The 21,747-nt window shown below is 41.9% G+C and overlaps 1 protein-coding gene across 3 annotated transcripts in view; it reads left to right on the top strand.

The window, feature by feature from the left end:
* The window catches only part of CAPN11 (calpain 11), a 44,172-nt gene extending 30,707 nt beyond the window's left edge, over positions 1–13,465 (top strand). For all 3 annotated transcript variants that reach the window (XM_072991858.2, XM_020785098.3, XM_020785100.3), the window contains exons 15-22: positions 464–529; positions 1,130–1,187; positions 1,327–1,391; positions 3,416–3,484; positions 3,605–3,683; positions 4,088–4,204; positions 5,890–5,948; positions 9,648–13,465. In XM_072991858.2, the coding sequence (XP_072847959.2) occupies positions 464–529; positions 1,130–1,187; positions 1,327–1,391; positions 3,416–3,484; positions 3,605–3,683; positions 4,088–4,204; positions 5,890–5,948; positions 9,648–9,674 (540 nt within the window). In that variant the 3' untranslated portion in view covers positions 9,675–13,465. The remainder of the gene's footprint in view (positions 1–463; positions 530–1,129; positions 1,188–1,326; positions 1,392–3,415; positions 3,485–3,604; positions 3,684–4,087; positions 4,205–5,889; positions 5,949–9,647) is intronic.
* The last annotated feature ends 8,282 nt before the right edge of the window (positions 13,466–21,747 follow it).

Here is a 21,747-nt window from a genome sequence, read left to right as displayed (position 1 = left end):
GTGATGAGGTGATATGTTAAAGCGAAGCCTGCAATCTTCACTTTGCCCACCTTGTCTAATTTGCCTTTTCAAAAAAAAAATTTTTTTAAAAAGTTAAAATAGGGTGGAATAAAAAATTGCAAAGGAAACAGAATTTCAGGAAGGAAAGAGGGGGCAGCTGGGAAAATGGTGTAAGGAGAGGACCAAACGGGATTTAATGATGGAGGAGACAGATTTGTGTTCTAGTTCACATTCGGCCATAAATATGAACCCCTGTTCCATGGGGTTCTTTTGAGGATCAAAAGAGGAGGAAGAAAGAAATGTATTCTATGTTGAGCCCCTGAGGAAAAGACAGAATATAAATACTGTATAACAAATGAATAAATCAAGTGCTTCAGTTGAAGCTTAAGAGTTCTTTTTAAAGGTTGTTAGTAGAGTAACTACTAAATCAGACCATAGCTTAGTCTTCTCCTGGTTTCCTCAGGAAGAAATCTCTGAGGATGATGTGGATGAAAACTTCAAGAACATGTTCCGGCAGCTGGCAGGAGAGGTATGTGTTGAGATGCAGCATATTGTGAACTTCCCCCCTGCTCCATCTTAGTTGTTGTGTACAGTGAGGAGGCAGCAATCAAAACCAGCAGCTGCTAATGGGGACGTGAGTAGGTAGAGAGATGTGTGCACTGGTTGTGGAGAATGTCTCTCCCAGAGATTTCCAGGAATGCTTTTAAACAAGGCGCACGCTCCCAGACGTCTTTTTTTTTTCTTTCTTTTTTGCCAGCACCATTGTGAAGATATTCATTGTAAACTGGCCTGAGATTTCGAGATCAATGAATTTTGTAGCACAGAATAAAAGTTTTTGAACAACAGTTCCGAGAATTCTTCAGGCACTGTAGGCATAGCCATGCTCGCAGTGGAATTCTGAGAGCTATATATGAAAAAAAAATCATTTGTATTTCATAACCAGATATAATTCAAATTAATCCTGGTGGTATGGCCTCCCTCAGTGTTGTCCAGTGCCATCGCTTACCATTCATTCACAGACTGCCCAAGATGGTGATGGGGATTATTGTCTTTTAAGTGATCTGTTTCTGAAAAAGGGTGACATCTCTGAACAATTCAGAACTGGCTAATTGTCTTCTCTCCCTTCCAGGACATGGAAATCAGTGTCTTTGAGCTCAGAACTATTCTGAACAGAGTCATTTCCAGGCGTAAGTGCTTCTTTCCCAGTCCTTTGGCTTGCAGTGTCTGGGAGTCCTGCTTCTGCGCCTTTCTCTGACATCTCATCCAACCAAATGGGACACTAAAATATGCTTCATAAATAATGCCCTTCATCTCTTCCTTTGCCAGACAAGGATTTGAAAACAGATGGATTCAGTATGGATTCCTGCCGTAACATGGTCAACCTGATGGATGTATCCTCTGTGCTTGTGGGTGGGGAAATGCATACATTTTTCTTACTAAAGAGAGAGAGAATTTCCAGTAAGTGTCACATTGTGGGTGATGAGATTAGCTCATTCTTAAACCTGGTAGCCTAAACAGATGTGATCGTGCCACTTGTCATCTACCTCCTTTTTCTTTACTTTGTTTAAAGAAGTATTTGTCACACTCAATTCTTCCAATGAAATCGATTTATTGTTTAACATGGCTTCATCATTTTTAGAGTCTTTTTTATCATCATCCAACTTCAACAACAAATCATAAGTCTTAACATTATTAAAACTGGCTATCTCTTCATGGGGGAATAACTGTTAACATCTTGGGACCATTTGGGTCTGGCCCCCTTCAACTTGGGTGTGTTCTCAGCCCAATTCAAGTTTGTGGATGAGACGTCATAACTCCTTGCTGTTCCCCCTTTGTCAAGCCATATATCGTTCTCTGTCGGGGTCTGAAGGGGCTGGGCCCACGGGACCTCTCTGAACTCACTGTACGTACATCTTTGCCTTTCTCTCCTTTGTTCTTCCCTCTTCACCCACACCCTATATTCCTTCCTTTGCTTTCACTCTTCAGTCTCCCCCCAGTATGGTGGCTTTCTATACATTTGTCTCTCCATTCCCTTTCGGTGTCCTCACGAGGCACCTTGAATTCCACCCACTCTCCTGTCCAAGGATCTTCCTCGATCAACTCTACTAGCTCTTCCTTTTTCTCTCCTTTCTCCTCTCTTCCCCAATATGCTTCTGCCTCTACCCCCTCCTTTTCCCTCCTTATTCTCCTCCTTTCCCACCTGATTTGCGCCCCCTTCAGCTTCTTCTTTTATTTCTAGTTTACTTAATTCCTTTTCTATCCTGTCTCTTGTGCTTCTGTCTTTATTTGAGAGTCAAGCGGTATGCTCTCCTGATCTTGGCCGAGGTGGCTCGTCGCCTCACAACACACTGATCTTTTGATGTATGCCAGTTTATAATCCAGAATAGAGTGGGAAGTCTCCCCACCCCCAAGACTGGATGCAAAGCTGTTGAAAGGTGAGATAGGTGGGATATTATAGGTTCCAGTTTGTACTAGACATGCATGGTCCTTGGCTCAGCCATAGCCCTATTCAGAAAAAAATATTTTCTGCCAGTGTTTTGAGTAGCTATTTCTGCCAGTGTTTTTAGCTCTATTCAGAAAAAAATATTTTAAGCTGTAGCTATTTCTGCCAGTGTTTTGAGTGAAGGAAGAAACTGAGTTCCTAATTCTTTCTGCCAATCCTTGCAATTTTCAGAGAAGTCTCTGGAGCTTTAACTTAACCCTTTTTGTAATATTGCTTTTACAGTCACATATGACCATGGAGGAAAGGTTGCAGGCAAGGGGACCAGATTATGTTGTCACCAGCATTAAGAGCTCCACAAAAGTTACATGTGCAAGAAGTTGGAGCTGACAGTGAAGCTCACTGAACAAAACACACCGCCTACTTCTTGCTTTGGTTTCTTGTTCTCCGTGAGGCACAGTAGCAGCACAAGGAAGTCAGGGTTTGCTCATTTGGGGTAGTGCAGTGTGTACAAGGGAATGCAACACGGAAGCCAGTGGTTTGGTTATTCTAACTGGAGATACTACAGTGCTTCTGTCAAGAAGTGTAATGGTACTGATGAAGAGCAAATGGCTTTGTTAACATGACTTAACTGGGCATAGCAGCTTTCTGGTGTAAACCAGTAGCCCCATCCCCCCCCTTTTTTTTTTTTGAAGAATTAGTCTAAGCAGTCTTTACTTTAGCACAACTCTACAGAATATTTGGTTTTATTTTACAAAGCAGCCTAGTGGGTCTGAAAATGGGAGTGTGGGATTAATTTGGTAGAGCCTGGAGGCCAGCCACCCCTGCCCCACTGACTTTGGGTACTTGCTTGGACTCTCCAGCCGTTCTGAGGAGCTGAAGATTCTTCCACTTCTGTTCTTTGTTTTGACTCAGACATTGGGATTGTTGGCCTTCTTGTGTTTTGTTTTTCTCCTTGACCCTTTTGCCCTTCAGAAAGATGGCAGCGCTCGTCTGGGGCTTTTGGAGTTTCAGGTTTTGTGGAACAAGATCAGAACCTGGCTGGTAAGATATTCAGTACAACTCTTTGGTGGGAGGAAGGCGCACAGAGATGGCAGCAAAAAGTAGAAAAAACAGAAGGTTCATCATCTTCCATCAGCATCTTCTTCTTTTTTTCTGTGACAGAATATCTTCCGCCAGCATGACCTGGATAAGTCGGGCACTATGAGCGCGTATGAGATGCGGCTGGCTTTGGAGACAGCTGGTGAGGCTGAGGGAAAGGGTGTTACAAATTGCTAGGGTTCTTGAATCCCTTATGAGCTGAAGTGATTGGGTAATTTACTATAGTCAAGTACTTTGGTCACATATTTCTGAATTTCCATCCAAGACCTGGCTGGAGGGAGGTCATTCTGTGAGTAGATTGAAGCCCCCGTTTCATCAGATAATTAACATCAAAGAGTTATCATATAATGATCCTTTGTCCCTCCATTCATATCATCTATGTTGTGCTGTTTCTGAGAATACTAGGTTGGTTTTTGAGTTGGGTTTTGTGTTTCTAACCCAACTTCTGTTCCATAACTCATTAGGTCAGAAGCCTCTAGTCCTGCACTATTTGACTTCTGTTTTCATAAGCTTAACATTCCTTTCTGTCCATTTCTATCATACTAGGGTTCAAGCTGGACAACAAGTTACACCAAGTGGTGGTGGCCCGCTATGCGGATGAATCTCTAGGTGTGGATTTCGATAACTTTGTCTGCTGCTTAGTCAAATTGGAGATGATGTTCAGTAAGTTCATTTGTCCTTGGGTCTGAGAAAGCAGCAACCTTTTGGGGGAGGGAAGGATTAATGAGTTCAGCAGTATAGAGGAACCCACATCAGGCTTGATGTGCACATGCGTATATTTCCTCCCACTGTAATTGCAGTTGACACGTAACAGTCAAAATGACTTTCTTGAACAAGTAAAGGTGGAGGAATAGGTATGTTTGAGAACCAGGTGAAATTGAACCAATTAGGTCACTAAATTTCTACTCGAGATAAACAAGGAAGGACGGACTATTACCTGAGGTAATACACTAAGTGTACCATGAGCTAAACTATGTTGTTCCAAGTAGAGTGGATCCATTAAATCAATTAAAGCCGTGGTCCCCAACATTTTTAGTCCCGTGGACTGGCTAGGGAAGGCAGGCACTCCCCTGCACTTGTGTGCATGCACGAAGGAGTGTGTGCACTCTCGTGTGGGTGCGCACACACTCGTGTGCATGCGCAAAGGGGGGTGCAGTGCTCATGTAGGTGTTCGTTCACTTGTGCATGTGCAAAAGGTAACACAGCACTCAGTAGTCACTCATGCATATGTGCAAAGGGGTGGGGGAGCACTCACGGATGCAGGCACGCGCGGACAGGTGCAAACGGACAGGGGGGGAATGCGGGGGGTAGGTTTGTCTCCACGGCCCGGTCTGGCTCAGGCCACAGACCGGAATTTGGGGACCTCTGAATTGTTATGTGTTGACTTAATGTAAGTGGGGGTTACATAATGTTGATTTAACAAGATACATTCATTTAGTGAATCTACTCTTGTTGGAACAATTAGATTTAGCCTTAGTTTTTTTGTTTACTTTTATCTTAAAATTGTCACCTTCCTCTGAGGAGAGAAAGCTTCCATCTGTGATTGGTCAGTATTTGAAACGTCTTCTGCTACGAGTATGAGTCACATAGACCTCTCTTAATATCTGCTATTTAGTGGCATTATAAATAAAGATAGAATATGTATTTGGTTTGGGGACCCATCTTGCATTTAGACTTGAGGGAGTGGGGGAGGGGGAATCATGGGCTCACATTGGGAAGACCGTGCTCTCATCCAAATTTTACTTGAATTGCCTCCACATCCCTTATAGGGGACACCTCACTGTTCTAGGTCGTCCCTACTTGTCCCAGAGACAAACTTTGCAAAACCAGAAGTGAAAGCCAGAAACATAGTAAAATCCTGTTCATGCACTCTGGTAAACACCATGGACTTTTGAATTAGGGGGGAAAAGAAAGAAAAGAGGGAGAGAGTGCTGTGTTTCGGGCTCTGTTGGGGCCACGTGTAGTCTGCAAGCAGCACTTTGCTCACTTCTGATACACACAGTGGCATACAGAAAATCTGGAATGGCTTGAATTTGCACACTATTAAATAAGCATTACAGAGAAGAAATCAACAAGAAAGGAAGTGTTCAGAGTAGAATTGTATTTGCAAACATAGTCCTTGCTGGGGTGAAGTGTGAGTACTAGGGAAATGTCACTGCTATGCTTTTGGATGAGTCTGTGGGACATATTCCCCAGAGTATTTATAAATTGCCTGATATTAGACTATCAGATATCTAGATTGCCCAAGTTTTAATTTGTAAACTGGTCTGGGGACCAGATTTGATAGGAAAAGCTGGAATAAAATTCCTTTTGACAGCTAAATGAATCTTTTTTCCTTTTCCTTGCAGGATTCTTCCAAAGTATGGATCCTGAAGGCAGTGGGAGTGCTGCTATGAACCTTGGTGAGGTAAGAAGGTTAAGGCAGGGCTACAGTGTATTTGTATTGAAAAGCCTTCCCAAGGATACTTTTTCCTCCTGAGTAAAAGGTTCCATGAAGTAGTGTAAGTAGAGATGAATATATTTTTGTCAAGAATTCATTGTCTTAGTCTCATTGGGAGAAATGATCAGCTCATGTCAGTGTCACAGTTTTCGAAGAGATGTGGATCAGAATTTTTATTTTTTATTTTATTTTTTGAGGTATCTAAATTAAATTGGTGAGACCATGCATTTTTACTTTTCAATGAGCAAACTTTAACAGTCTTAAAAAGGAAGAGTCAGGTGAAATCATCATCATTAGACACAGGCACTTCATATTCATATCTCTGGGATACAATATGACCTTATTCCCCAGTATCCACACCCCAACCTCTACTCCTATTGAAAATGAATAAAAACTTATAACAGGGGGGGAAATGCAGCCTTAATAGGCTTCATGAAATTACACATTGCTACACCAGATCAATTCTAAATTTGGCCTAACAGCTGGATGTCTATAATTGCAAACATTTCCTCCTGTTTTTCAAATCACATTACTGATTTCTGTCTAATATATGCAGAAAAATACATTTTCAAAAGCATATTGCAAGTGACATGCATGTAGTGTGTGCCTGTTTTGCAGAGCAACTAGTGTGAATGTCAGTCTATACCACGAAGGAGTTTACATTCTAAAATTTAGAAGAGGCTGTTGGTTTTACTTTGTCGAACAGAAGAACCAATCAGCAAGAAGTAAATGGGGTCAATGCATTTGTTTGGTTTAACTGAACATTCTTTAGGCTTACTTTTATAAGGAGAAAAGACTTAATCCCCTTCATGAACAGTATATCTCTGGTGGTGGTGGGGGGGGGGACTTACAACTTGAAAGGGCTGACCACTGGCCTTGATGCTTCATGGTTTCCCAGTTCTCCTTCCCAGTGCTGGTAGAAAAGATGAATATTACATGGATCTGTCTGAGAAGATTCCATTATAGGCGAAGATCTCTACATATAAGCTTCCTTTCTTCAGATTTCCATGCCCAGCACATAAATATTGGAAATTGGGGAGTCATGTGACATTGCAGTCCCACCGGCCTTACATAGAACCCCCTTTGCAGGTTTTAATACACAAAGGATATTTACAGTGCAGCCCTTTGCATATCTATTCAGGAGTGAGTCCCATTTAGGTCTTTCTCTAACTTGGTACCTTACAGTGTTTTGCATGAAAATTGCCATCAGAACCAGCCAACTCAGGAAGGCTGGAATTGTTCTCCATCATCTGGAGGGCACTGGTTTCAGAGAGGCTGAGCTAAAGACAGGTGGGGTTTCTTTGCCTAAATAAGTCAAAAGGAGTTTTTGCTTTACATGAATGATCAGAATCCTGCACTGTCCTTACGCTTGAGTGACTGCAGTTTGTGCAGGTGGTGTTACTTTGTCAGTGTTCTCACACATTGCATGAGCAGTGTCTGGGTTCTGGTGACCATGTCTTTGCTCCCTGCCCAAACTAAAGAAGCCACTGGTTGACTGGCATGAGTCCCAAAACTTCCCAGCTGGATTTCTAAGTGTTAAAAAAGCCCAGTGCTGTTCCAGCCATCGCTCTATTCCACAATTACCAGGAATCAGCTAAATACTCTGGTAGAGCTTTCCACTCCGTTAGTATTGATCCACTGGAGTTGAGGCACAGAGGGTTGAAGCCCCTGGACCTTTCGAGTAGTATCAACCATGACATCATCTATGACTTTCCTGTTCCTTCTCAGCTTATCCACAGTCTTCATATTACAGTGGTGCCTCGCACAACGAGTGCCTCACACAACGATGAATTCACACAACGATGCCTTTTTCTGTTAAATCTGCTGCCTCACACAGCGATGTTTCCTATGGGGGATTTTCACACAACGATCTCCCTTTTCGCTCCTGTAAAAGTGTCTTACAATGTTTGGACGCTGTTTTAAATGATTGCAATGGTTAGTCCACCTCCTGAAACCTATGCAAACTGATTTTGGTGTTGTTCTGACACTTCGTTAATTTATGATGATTTTTTGTTTTTTCCATTGGAAACCATTAGACAGACCATCCAATGGTTTCCAATAGAGAAAATTCAAAAAATCATCATAAATTAACGAAGTGTCAGAACAACACCAAAATCAGTTTGCATAGGTTTCAGGAGGTGGACTAACCATTGCAATCATTTAAAACAGCTTCCAAACATTGTAAGACACTTTTACAGGAGCGAAAAAGGACTTCGCAAAGGCATTGAAATGTATTGAGTCGGCTTCAATACATTCCAATATAGGAAACATTGTTTCACTCAACGATGTTTCCTATGGGGATTTTCACTGAACGATGGCAATCCGTTCCAATTGGAACGGATTAACCGGTTTTCAATGCATTCCTATGGGAAATGGTGTTTCACAGAACGATGTTTCACACAACGTTGATTTTTTTGGAACCAATTAACATCGTTGTGTGAGGCACCACTGTACTTGGAAGAGAAATTTGTTTTCTTGGGCAGAATATACAGATTCAGAACATTGTTGCAGGCTATCCTTCTTGTAATACAAAGTTTTTGAGGATGTTTTGACCTTGAATAAGCAATTAAGAGCCATTACTGCCTTCAAGGTGCCACTTTCTGTGGCCACTCCCAGGCTCTGGAGCTCTTTGCCTAGAGAGATTGGGCTTCCCCACCCCCTCAATCCATTATCCTTCTGCCAGCAAAGACCTTTTAATTTAGGCAAGTGTTCAGCAGTTAATAGCTTCAGACCACAGGATTTTGCATGAACTGCTTGATTTCCCTCTTATAAACTAGTATGGGTATTTTAATTAAGAGATTTTAAAGCATTTGAATTATCTTGATAATATAATTCTCTTTTAATATTTAGAACTTTATTGTGTTTTAATTCTACTCTTTTTAAAACTATATTGTAAGCCATCTTGAGTCCCAGTTGTGGGAGGAAGGCAGCATGTAAATAAAATAAAAAGAAGGTAGTTGCCAATGAAACAGAACAATTTCATGGTATAATCTGTAAATATCTGGTTTTATGATTAGAGATGGGCACGAACTGCAGGTTCGGCGCAGTTCGTTTCCCAACCAAAGAGCTGATCCGCAGTTGGGTGCCTCGCTCCGTCCAGCAGGTGCCCATCCTGCAGCAATGCTTGCCCTGCCTCCATCAGGCACAGCTGCTGAAAGGCACCCACTGGAGGGGCCTGGGCACCGAACCGCTGATCAGTAGTTTGACCAGGAAACGAACGCCGCCAAACTGCTAAACCAGTGGTTTGTGCCAATCTCTATTCATGATAGATAAACCTGAATCACAGTTTCATTATTTTATTGTTTGTTGAATTTAATGTTGAAAAACCTTTGGTGTAGAGCTGTTTACAAACTCCATAAACAATATGGTGACATTAAACCTGCTTACTGGAGGTGCAAGTAGAATGTGTGTACTATGGCCACCAATCTGTTCTCTAAACCATGTACAATCTTTTCTGGGGGAAATAAACAAAACTGTGTCTCTCTCCTCTGGTTGGAGTCTGAAATTAAACCACAATTGTCTTTCTAAAATGTGGCAGCTTGTGATCATCTTCACCAAATCATTTCTTGGTTGAACTTTGGTGAGGAATTGGTTATAGACTGGTTTTCCCTCTGCCTTCTGGGCCCTCACAAACACATTCATGCTTCTGACCTCTTCCTTCCACAGTGGCTGACATTCACCATGTGCGGCTAAAGCAGAGGCGGAACCTTTTGCTGCGACGACCCTATTGGACTGGGCTGCCCAAAGTGCCTCCCTTACAGCAGGCTGACGGATCTAAGATGGCCCAATCATCCTCAATCCTTCTGCACCATCCCACTGCTGAGCCCGAAGCCTGTTTCTTTCTCTCTTTTTTTGCCATTAGCCACTAAGATAGGAGCACCGGATCACTTCAGCACTCCCTCACCTTACTTACTGGCGATCAGAGTGTCTACACGGAGCGCAGCAGGAGGGAGGCATTTCTTTCCTGCTTTGTCAATGCTAGAGGAGCAGAGGGAGAGCCAGAGGGGGGCATGGGGTCTTGTTACATCACTGCATGCAAGCTTCAGTGTAGTCCTGCTCGCCTGCTAGTGCCTTTGACAATGGCCACCATGGCAGGGGTGGGGATGTGTTGCATCCCCTACAATGCTGGTCTTTTCCTTTTCTCTTTTCTTTTTAGCTAGTTGCAACAGCGGCTGATTCTGATTCATACGGTGGAAACACTCCCCTTCTTGCCTTGGAACATGGCCAAAATCTCTCTTCTTGCTTTCCCATAGTAAATTTAGTGGCAAAGGTAGAAAGGTAGATCTGTGTCCTTAATTCAACTTTCAAGACTCCTGTCTAAGATCATGGAGTGCCTCCTCCCCCATGACATGGTTATGGGATAGTAAGATTAACCATCTGTAAAGCCCACTAATGAGTCTGTCATTGTCCAGGGGGATTGTCAGTTTCCCTGTGTGAAGCATCCAAAAAATAAGGGGGGGGGGGAGGTTGACCAAATTATTGGTTTGGCAAGTCCAGCCTCTTCCAAATGAGGGGACTGAAGTCTTTTTCAGAAATGCCACCACAGGCCTCCTCTTGTAAAGGTCCTGGCTCAAAAATGACACGCAAGAAACTCTCAGTATCCTCTTTGTAAAGCAGCAAAGTCCAGTCATGCAGATTATTAGAGCAACCTCAGCTAAAAAGAGAAACTGCAGGTTGTCCTGGTGGGTTGGCTACAAAGAACAGAAGCAAGCTAATTCATACCTTTATCCATTCTTGTAAAAAAAAAAAAAAAACTCTAAAAAAAGGAATGTCTGCATGGTAACTTCAGATTGCTTACGATATATAAAGTAAGAATGTTCTGATATCATTAGCACAAAACATTTGCATTAATGTAGCTGCTTAAAAGCCTAGTCACAAAAACAGAGTCATAAGCAACTGTGGCCATACTTTCTAATTACTTGTACTTTTTGTGTCATATATACACCTTCACCTCTGCAAGGATTTATTTTTCATTTAAATGTACTCTGAACTGCTAAAAAGCAAACTTATTGCTTTGAAGGGACGTGGTGGTGCTGCGGGTTAAACTGCAGAAGCCTCTGTGCTGCAAGGTCGGAAGACCAGCAGTCGTAAGATTGAATCCACACGACGGAGTGAGCTCCCGTCGTTTGTCCCAGCTCCTGCCAACCTAGCAATTCAACAGCATGTAAAAATGCAAGTAGATAAATAGGTACCACCTCAGTGGGAAGCTAACGGCATTCTGTATCTAGTTGCTCTGGCCGCATGACCACAGAAACTCTTCGGTCAAAATGCTGGCTCTACAGCTTGAAGACAGGGATGACCACTGCATCCTAGAGTCAAACACGACTGGACTAAATGTCAAGGGGAACCTTCAAGAATACAGGGAACCTTTACCTTTACCTACTGCTTCCCAGCCTCTGATAGCGCCTATTAGAGGTGTACAAAATGTGCCATGGGCTTTAGGAAGTAGATGAAGGAAGTGCCTCCTCAAGGAGGACTCTTACTATAATCCATCACTCTTAATAGATTTTTTTTTTCTGGTGAAAGAAAACGATGGAAGAAACAGTGGAAAAAACATGGCATGGTTATGGACTGAAGATGACATGCAAATTTTATGGATAAGTCAGGATGATTGCAAAGTAAAAACTTTGAGAGGCATGCAGCATTTCTAGAGGTTTAAAAATGAAACCTGCCAGTTTTGGATCTTCTCTGTTTCTTTACAATTCATACCAGCACTTCCACTGGCCTCTGTGAATTTGCTGAGAGTACTTGATGCTACAGCATTGTTGAAGCTGTAAGCATGAACCTGATCACTGCAAGCTTTTTGTAAGTATTTTGAGCTTTCTTCAGAAGAGTAGCACACACCTACAATAAATAAACCAGGCTAGTATAACCAAAGGATAAAACCCATTTCTGTGTTCCCACTCCTGTCCCAGTTTGCTCTGTGACCTTTTATAAAACAGTTTTCTGCTTTTAGCTTTTCCATTCTGGCGCTTTCTGCGTGTAATAGTTAACACAGGTAGTGAGAGTGTATTACTTACTGGTTGCTACTTGATGCTAAACTGCTACAGTGCTATTGGATCGAGTGCTATCCCTTTTTCATGCTGTGCATCTCCACCCTGTCCCTTAATAGGGCCTGGTCCAGGCAGGGCTTAAGCTGCAGTTGTAGCTCTCTGTGGGTTTCCATCATGCACTGCCGCAGCCTGATTACATGCCTCTCTTTGAAGCATAGGGTGAAAATGTCTATTTTGTTTTAGACTAATTAGCATGGCACACAATTGTTCTTGACACAGAAATAACTGCTGGCCATTAACACTTCAATATAGATTAGGATCATGAGTTTGCATTTAAGATACAGGTTTGGAGTAAAGGTAGTGGGTGAGTGGGGAAGGCTTTGTTGTAGCCAAGCGGTAGAAAGACAAATGAGACCTTTAAAGTCCTTTGAATTACCAGGCTATGTGTGGAAAATGCAGTTGTCGCCTTTTGTTTCAGTGACCATGGTTGGTAGGGAGATTACTTGATTGGCTAAAATAAATGGAAGATTATAGCTTTGTAATCTAGCTACTCCTCCCAATACCAAGGACCCTGGTTCTGTACCAAACAAAGTTATGCAGACTTAGGTAAATGCAACGTTGCGTTGAGGTCATATTGTTTCTAAGGTTAAGGTTTTCAGAGGCTTTCAGAAGTGCTTGGGTTGAGTGAGCACAGTGGGAAGGGGTTGGAGGCCGGGAGATGGCAATATGAATGCGGGGCTTGGTTAGCCAAACAGGCCTCAGAAGCAAGTGCTTTTGACAGCAGGAAACCGGGTTGTGCAGTGTGCTAAAGTCTTCTTCACGGATGGTTGGAAGCTCAGCATGGCCACCCCCCAAGCTCTCCCAGTGCATTCCCAGGTTTACGTGCCACATGTGAACATTTAGAACTTGCTAAAAGCCAAATGAATTGCCAAAAGGCAAATTTCAGTTTCCAATCCCATACATGCAGGCATGTTTTGGACATACAAGAGATCCACAGCCTGGGTAACAAGACTGAATTCTGCATCTGTTTTAAGGATGGGGAAAGGACTTATCTTGAACAGTGGATACAAGGCAGCAACGCACAGGTCAGGTTTCTGTACTTAATGGGAGGGAAACAGGTGAGGTGAAGCAAGTCTGGATTTGCAAAAATTAGCATTAGTGGATCAGTTTCTACTCTTTCCTCTGATAGATTTGTATTTTCCCATTGCCTTCTGTTCTTTCAGGCCATTCCCGCTCCTGGCTACCTTTCCTTCTTAACTCCCTTCTTCACAGCATCATTGCCGCTACAGAGCAGTGAGGTGTCCTCCTGGCCAGCATCAGGCAGGCCGTGGCCACAATGTGCTTTTGTTGAAGGGCCCCAACCCCTCCCGCTGCCTTAGAGCTCCTGCCGAGCATAGCGACAGTGATAACCACTTCAGCTCGAAAGAGCAGAGTTGCCTCCTTGGCTCAGTTTTGCAACTTATGTGAAATAATAAAATAGAGATACATGAACATTCTGCCTGTGTGTTTAAATGCATTTTTGTAAGTGTAAATGTATAAGCATGTTTTGGGGCTTGTGTATTTGTGGTGGCTGTCAATCTTGGGAGCAGAGAACAGCCAGAAGGGGGCCAACTTTCTCCTGTGGTGCACCATACGTTTGTAGAAAAGCTGCTGCTAAATTCACACTCTTGCCTGCAAATTATCTTCTAAGGAGCCATTTGTTTCTGAAGGTAACTTTCATATGTCTTTTACAAAGTACATTTCTGAAAGCCTTACACTGCAACAATATTGCATAAAACAGATATAATTCAATTATTTTTAAAAAAAACCTCTGGTTTATGTATGTGAGATATTGTGCTTCTGTATTCATGATTCGAAAAGCCAGGAAATGTGCAAATATTGCTGCAAAATATTGTGCCCACATTGCCAGCAAGAAAAGGGATGCCAAGCTTTACATAGCAAAGGGCAACCTGAATGCTGACAACACCAATGACAGCAGTCAAGATGGTCTACAAGATTCTGCTCACTGTCATTCACACTTGTTGAAAAACAGCCCTGACAGTTGCTTTGTGTTTGGGTGAGAAGTGGTTAACTGATGAAAAAAGGAGTCAGCTTCTCGGATTTTCCCTTGTGTGGTGTCACTCTGTGAATGGTAGTGGTGATCAAGCACAATATTTTTCAGCAATATTGGCCCACTTCCTAGCTCTTTGAATCATGGGTAGAGAAGCACAATATCCCACATTCATAAACTAGTGGTTTTTTAAATAATTGAATTCCCTGGCTTTTTGAAACAGGAGTTTAAATATACATATGCTACGCGCAAATCCAATCAGAAATTTCCCTCATATAGACTTACCCAGTGATAGAGGATTCCAGAAGATGAGCATATGACCTGTACTATGGTTACTGGGAAAAGACAGAAGTGAGAACTGTTTGGATGTGGCTTTAGTCCCTCTGTGCCAACATATTTTGAAGTGCTATTTTGGACTTAATGAAATGGGGAAGCAAAGGTGTGAGTGGGTACAACACATACAATGGAGAAACATACTAGACGAAAACCTTTCTACTTTCTTTGAGTGCAATAAAAGTTGGTCAATCGAAGTCAAACAGACTGAATTGGCCCCCAAAACTTAACAGGTTTAGCTTTCTTTTATTGTTTTATTAGAGTTTTTACTTGGAAGCTAATGCTGTTAAGTTTTTTGGATTCAGTCTGTTTCACTGGGATTGGTCAACATTTTATACACACTAACAATCGGCACAAACCTGGGATTGGTGGTTTGTGCTGTTTCATCATCATGGCGCCACGGGTGCAGTACGTTCCTGTACCCCATCCCTGCTGGCTTCCCCACTTGCCAGCCATGGCAAACAGCTTTTCTCCTTCTCATTGTGTGATCGTCCAGTCACAGCCGGAGCATAGCCTTCCCTTCTCCACCTCCAGCAGCTGCCCACTCAGATTAGGACGTGGGACAGGGATTCCCACTGCACTGCCTTTGAGTGCTGCTGGAGGAGGAAGAGAAGGGAATTCCGTGCTTCTGCTGCAGCTGGACAATTCCGCAAAGAGCAGGAGAAAGCAGTGCATGCCGGCTGGTGAGTGGGGGAGCCAGTGGGGGGAACGAACACGCAGCCCCTGTGGTGCAATGCTGATGAAGCAGCTCGAACCCCCGAACCAAGGTTCATGCCCATCTCTAATACACACCCTCTAACCTCTTGGTTAAACTAACATTGCCATATTTACTCTGCCAACTGTAGGCTGGAAAGCCATGTCCCAATTTCATATCTTTCTTTTGAGTTAGGAAAGCTGAGGGAGAAAAACTATATTTGACCCAAAGCTCTACGCATATGTTGTGTATATGTTTTCCAAAACATGTTCCTTTGCTTTTTGAAATAAAATTAAATAAAGGAAGAGCTTGCTTGGAGTAAGCAAATGATGTGACCTGAATGTGAAGTCAAAACCATGCGTACTATGTGAAAGGAAGATAGTGAAGAAAGACGGGGACAAAAATCAAATCATTTGAAATGTGATGTTGGTAGAGATACTAAAGACAGCCAGGAAAGCAGAAAAGAGGGTGCTCAAGTAAAGTCTGAACTGTCACTGGAGCAAAACTGAGTAACCTGAGTCTCTCCTACCATGCACATATAATAGGAACGTGAACATTCGAAATGACTGAACTATTTCCATTGCATAACATTCTGACCAGATGTTTCCTGGAGTCAGGATTTCTGTCTTTTAATCTGTGAGCTCAAGTGGGGCCTATGGCTGGACAGTGGTTTAATGCTTTCTTTCACACCGAAGGCCATGGCAGGGTTAAAAGTGACAGATACCTGCCCTGTGGGCTGATCAGAGACACATTCTGATTGGCCAGAATGTTATGCTATGCAAATAGTTTCTTTGGAACTCTCAGAAGTTACAAAAAAAGAGGAGTGATTTCATAAATTTTAGAGATTAAAAGGCAGTAATTAAAGGGTCTGAATTGGATCCAGGAATGGCCAAATGCCTGTGGATGGAGAAAAAGAAGTTAAAATAGAGGTTTTTCTCCCCAGGTATGCAAATTTTGTCTTAGCTACAATTTTTTATCTCTTTTCTATTGGCTGTCAAAATGGTTGCTTGTGTTTTTTTGGGGTATAAAAAATCAAAACTCGAAAACCCTTTGCTCAAACATCCCCAAATTTGGCACAAAGCAAGAGCAGACTTTCTGCTACATCCATGCCAGCTCTGGTGTTGATCCAAGGTCCAATTTCATAGTTATATATAGGGCTCCCCCCATATATATATATTGGGGGGAAGCCCTATCTTTTGACTTCGCTTGTTGAATCCTGTTTGTTGTGTTTCCGCAAAATATACAGTACATGCTATATGTCTGCAGGATAAAAAGGTATGTTTTAGGTTAGAATTAAAGGGAGAAGCAAAGCTTGAGCCACTACAAAACAAACAGAACAGAGTATAACTGGGATGTTCATTAAAAAAAAAAACATGTATACCCTCATTATTACTAACGAGTGCTCTGATATCTTAGAAGCACATTGGTTGAAGTCATACAGTCTGCACTTATATATAGCTTTTGTAACTACTACCTGGGAATCTTGGGACTAAGATAGCACAATGGCAAGTGCCCTGGCTGGGAAAATATATACAGTAATTGCTGGAGTTACCTAGCTGTGTCTGCACTCTAAATACTGTATATAGATTACAGAATAAACCTTCCTGGTTAACTTTTCCTGCTAATTTAGAAACCACTAGGTGGCAGAATGGTTCCTTCCCCCATGAACAGCTTAACTTGGGTCTCGCCTCTTACCTGAGGGTTGTACTGTACTGTGATCACGAAAGTGCCAGTAAGGCTGATCTCCAGCAAAGCTGTCCTATCGGCTTAAACACTAGAAGAAGGCTATCGGGCAAAAATTGAAGGCATTAATCCGATTGGCTAATGCTTTGCTTGATCTGTATTTTTTCCATGAGACAATAGCTTCTGCAAGAAAATTATCTTCTTGCACCATGTGCAAAACTGTGCCAGTCATATCCAAGGCCTAGTGCCATCTTTTCTAGAGTAGCATTGACTACCATTTGGGTGTGATTTGGCAATTCACAAGACATGCACACAAAATAAATGTGAGTTGCTGGCAGTGCCCGTTCAATTGTAGCCTCTCCAAGTCTGGAAAAATTGTTGTCTCCAGATGCAGCCCAGAAGATGTGCTCATGTTTGGTTCTGGGAAGGGATTCTAGCAGGAGAACACAGCTTTCTCCTGTATGTCAGGATTGTTGGCGATCGTATAGTCCAACAACATGAATTAAAGCATCAAGCTGATGTTCCTGGTCCTGGCCTCAAGTGTTGTAGAGAAAGAGCTGTTACTATTTGCTCCAAGCTTTTCTGTCAATGTCTTGCCCTTAATAACATCCAGCAAGGAATATTTACAGTCTTCTGTGGATCACTGGCAGAAGCTTTCAATAGTCCTTTGGCAGTGAATGTTCATCTCTCTAGGCGGGCCTGACTGAGAAACCATATGCCAAAGTTCCAACAAAAGTAGATTTTGTTCTTTTCCACCTGGCTGCCGCCACTGTTCAAATCCTGACCGTCAGGGTGCTGCTGGATGGAGGCTAATGGCGACTCTGGGAAATGCAAGCGTTTCCTCAGAAACCACATGATTAGCAAGAAGGGCAAGGGGGCAGTGAAAGAATCATACTGTTCCAACATACTGGACCTGGAAGGCTGGACCACACAAGACATTTGCCCTTGAGTAAGCACCAAGGGAGGCCAGAATTCTCTTCCTGTGTTTTTAGGCCAACAGTGGCTCACAGCTGGATAGAAAAACCTTCCAGGAAACTCATACAAATGGAGAAGATGAAGCTTAATGTTGCTCACAGGCATCTCTCTGTGTTTCACTGAATCACATTGTTCCAGACCTGGTTTCTTATGTATATATATTTAGAATTTTTAGCAATCCAACATGTTAATTTTCAGGCAAAGGAAGAATCAGTGACTGGCAGGCAATGGTATTGTCAAGACATGACTTTGAGGTAAACATTCAGAGGCCAAATCAACAAAATGGTCACGAGCCTCATCCCTTGGAAGAAAAATCCATTTAACACATTTTGAAGTCAAATAAAACACATTACCATCTGAGGATGGTTGGGGGAAAGATCAGTACAGTCATTATGGTGAAATTAATTTCAAAATTTGCTTAAGTACCATAGTTGTGGGGAATGGGAATGAGAGTGGAGGCAAGAAAAGTTCCCGGGGAAAAGCTGTTTCTATTAAATAGTACTACAAATAGTCTAAGAAAAAAAAAATGGTGTCACCTTGGTATGATGAAAATGAAAACGATATAAAAATGCTTGTTGGTTCTCACATCATCCATCTTTGTGGCTGTTTGAATAAATCAGCTGCCTAAAAGGAATATCTGGCTTGGCTTTTAATTTTGCACAGATTTAGGCAGTTCACAAAGCCAAAGAAGAGGGGGAAGTATAGCGGTTTTGAGAAAGGGAGAGAGTCATCAGCCTCCATATCTTATGTTTCATAACCCACTTGCCTATAACTCAAGAGTGCCAATGTTTCTTACCCATTCACTGATTCCATACATGGAGCAGCTATCATTCTAAAACTTAAATGGAACAATGTGTAAGCATACAAGTAAAAAAAAAATACAAATCACTTTAGTGAAAGGGGGAAAAACTATCAAGGGTGACGGATTGGTTTGCATGATACAGATATGGTTATTATATCTAACCACAACACCTGATCATCAAAACAGTCTTCTACTTTTAAAAAAATGCAGCAGATGGCAGATCTTTTACACACCTTTCCTTAAACAAGTGTCCCCCTGACACAATGAACTACAACTTCCATCATCTCCAGCTGCAGTAGCTATTGAGAGGTTGGGCAGATGGGAATTGTAACTGAACACTTGTGGAGGATGTCTTGGGGAAGACTAGTTTACTGAATTTACAGATTTACTTGTCATCTATGACAGATCCTCATAAGTCTGCAATAAAAACAAATGGTTCAGGCAAAGAGCTAGATCTGCCGGTATATTAAGAATACAAACAATTCTGGCTTGACTTGGATATTTTTTTTTCATCTTTAAGATGTTTGAACTGTCCATCTATATACAAAATGGAAGTGTGGTTTTAATACACAGATATCCTGGTGAATTGTGTCCAAGGCAAATTTGGAAAATCTTCCTCTATTTTTAAAATGTAGTTTAATATAGACTTTGGTCTAGGCTGATGTCCAGGCTTCCCTTGAGAATGAATGGCTTGACACAAATCATCCTTCCTCAGCAGCTCTGAGCTATAGTGGATGCCTGTCAGGTTATATAGAATGAGTCAAATAAAATGGAACCTGAATTTTACAGCAATTAACACTAAGCACAGAGATCAGGTACAAAGTGTCAGCAGGTGTGCCTGACAAGGACATTGGAATACACATCTTAAAGGTGAAGATGATGTAATCATCCCTGACAACCGATTGGACAGTGATAGTATATATAGACACTGTGTAATGACTTCTTCTCCCAGCTAATGTAAATGGTTGTGGGCTGTAACGCTGCTGCTGTTGCATATATTTGTAAATAGACTTAGTTGCTAGAAGTCTATTGTCTCTGCCTGATTTTTCTTGACTGCTGGGACTGGAACAAGTTGCTCCTGGAACAGACGCTGCTAAAAATTGCACCAAACTGACATGGCCCTGGTTCAAATTAATTCCCGGGTGGGCTTTGGGAGAATGAAGGAGAGGCTGTCTTGCGTTGATCCCTATGGGTCAGCTTTTTTGGTTTACTGGATTGGACACAAAAAGATTGTGTGATTAGTTAGCAGAAAATGAAGGTAAAACTAGTTATTAGTGAAGAGACTAGGCTGGACATAATTTTTCTTCTGTTCCCTTGAGTAGCTTTGTGAGGCAGTGTTTGTGACAAGCACTGCTTCTACTCTTTAGAGCAAACAGGTGGCTTGGCAAAAATCTGAAAAGAAGGTTGCTCATGGCAAAGAGCAAGTCAGAGACCTAAATACCAAGATAAAAGGTGAAAACAGGAAGGGAGAAAGAATAGCATTGTATGTAAATAAAGTGAACTACTGTGAAAAGATCTATGAATGGGAGAGGAAATGCTGGTGAACAGCATTTAGGTAAAAAAAATCAAGGGAGAGTGAAACAACAGAGACATCACTGGAGACAGGGTCTGGAGATCGCCCTCCTGGATCAGGCACTGAAAGAGGAGAAACATCATAATAATGGGAGACTTCAGCTACCCTGATATCTGTTGGAATTCCAGCTCTGTCGAGACTTTAAGGTTCAACAAATTCTTTGCTGATGACTTCATCTCCCTGAAGTTGAATGAAGTGGCAAGAGCATCAACTGTTACTGATCTGGTCCTAACAGAGAAGAGCTGATCTATAAGGTGGAAGTACTAGGAACCAGACCTTCCTGGGAATAATGCAATGAGCACTATGGGCTTTAAAAAAACCTGATTTCAGAAATACTCAAATAGAAGTCAGCTCATGGCGGATGGGAGTTCCTTAAGGACAAGAACTCTAATTAAATGATTACAAACAATTCATGTGAGAAAGAAAGGTGAGAGATACCTGAAGAAACTGTGGATGTGACATAGAAAGCTTTTGGATGAATTAAGGGCTTGTCTACATGCCCATTTGAAGCAGGCTGGATTAAGGTCCAGTGTGCCATTTGGTGAGATTCTTTCATCCAAATGGCATACAGATCTCAAGTGATCCCATTTGATCTGCATCAGCCCACTGTCAATTTGCCAATGAAGTGGCTTAAGAAGAGAGCCACTTCATGATATTGGCCAATCAAACACTTCCTTGGCTCTATGGAGGGGCTGAGAAATTGAACAAACATTTAAAAACTTTCAGGATAGCACCTATGTGCTGCCTCACTTTTAAAAAAATATAAGGAGAAGGCAACGAAGGGTTTTTGTTGGCTTTTCTCTTAAACGTCTGGCCAAGAACCTGCCTGATTCAGGCTCTCGGACTAAACTGATAAGTTTTTTTATGCTTTATTATATAATAATTTTTTTGGAAAAAATGTTGAATGTTGAAGAAATTTACTGAACGTGAGTCTTTCAACCCACCAGTGCCCACCAGTAAGCACTTTGGCATGATCCAGTAAAGGCTTAACCATTGGAAATAGTGCTCCAAACACTGCAGAATGCATAATTCCCTTTCATTTTAATTACCCCACTTTTAAAATGCTAAACTTTAACGGAACCATATCTTTTAAATTGTTACTAAACACAATAGACATATATGACTTTTCACATGCAAAACATATTCTCCTATATAGTAAATTGTCTAATTATTATACTCTGATTGAGTATAATTATTAATAGATTCTAATAAGTAAACCAGGTGGTCTTGGACTACAATTCCCAGAAGCCTTTACCACCAGCTGTGTTGACTGGGATTTCTGGAAGCTGCACAAATAGCAATACCCAGGTAACCCGAGGTTGGAAACCATTGCTCTAATAGATCAAAGTGTGTGGCTAAATAGGAAAAAGACCAATAAACCAATACTTGGCAATGTATAGAAGCATATATTCCACAATTTGGACTTGCTTGAAAGAACAAAACAAAGTATAAAGTTGAAGGCAATGTTTTCTCCTGAAGTCTGCACCCGTGGCATTTAGTCCATGGAATTCATTCTTCCTTGTCATTTGGTTTCCTGTTGGCCACCACCCTTGCCACTTCAAGGAAGCCACAAGATTTCCAGCCTTCATGTTCCTCAGAGACAGCTGCATTGAGAGGTCCCTACCATTTGCCTCCCCTCCCAAGCAACTGTTTATGTAATTCC

Source organism: Pogona vitticeps, chromosome 1 (genome assembly GCF_051106095.1).
Source record: "Pogona vitticeps strain Pit_001003342236 chromosome 1, PviZW2.1, whole genome shotgun sequence".
NCBI lineage: Eukaryota > Metazoa > Chordata > Lepidosauria > Squamata > Agamidae > Pogona > Pogona vitticeps.
This window is presented reverse-complemented; position numbering and strand designations above follow the sequence as displayed.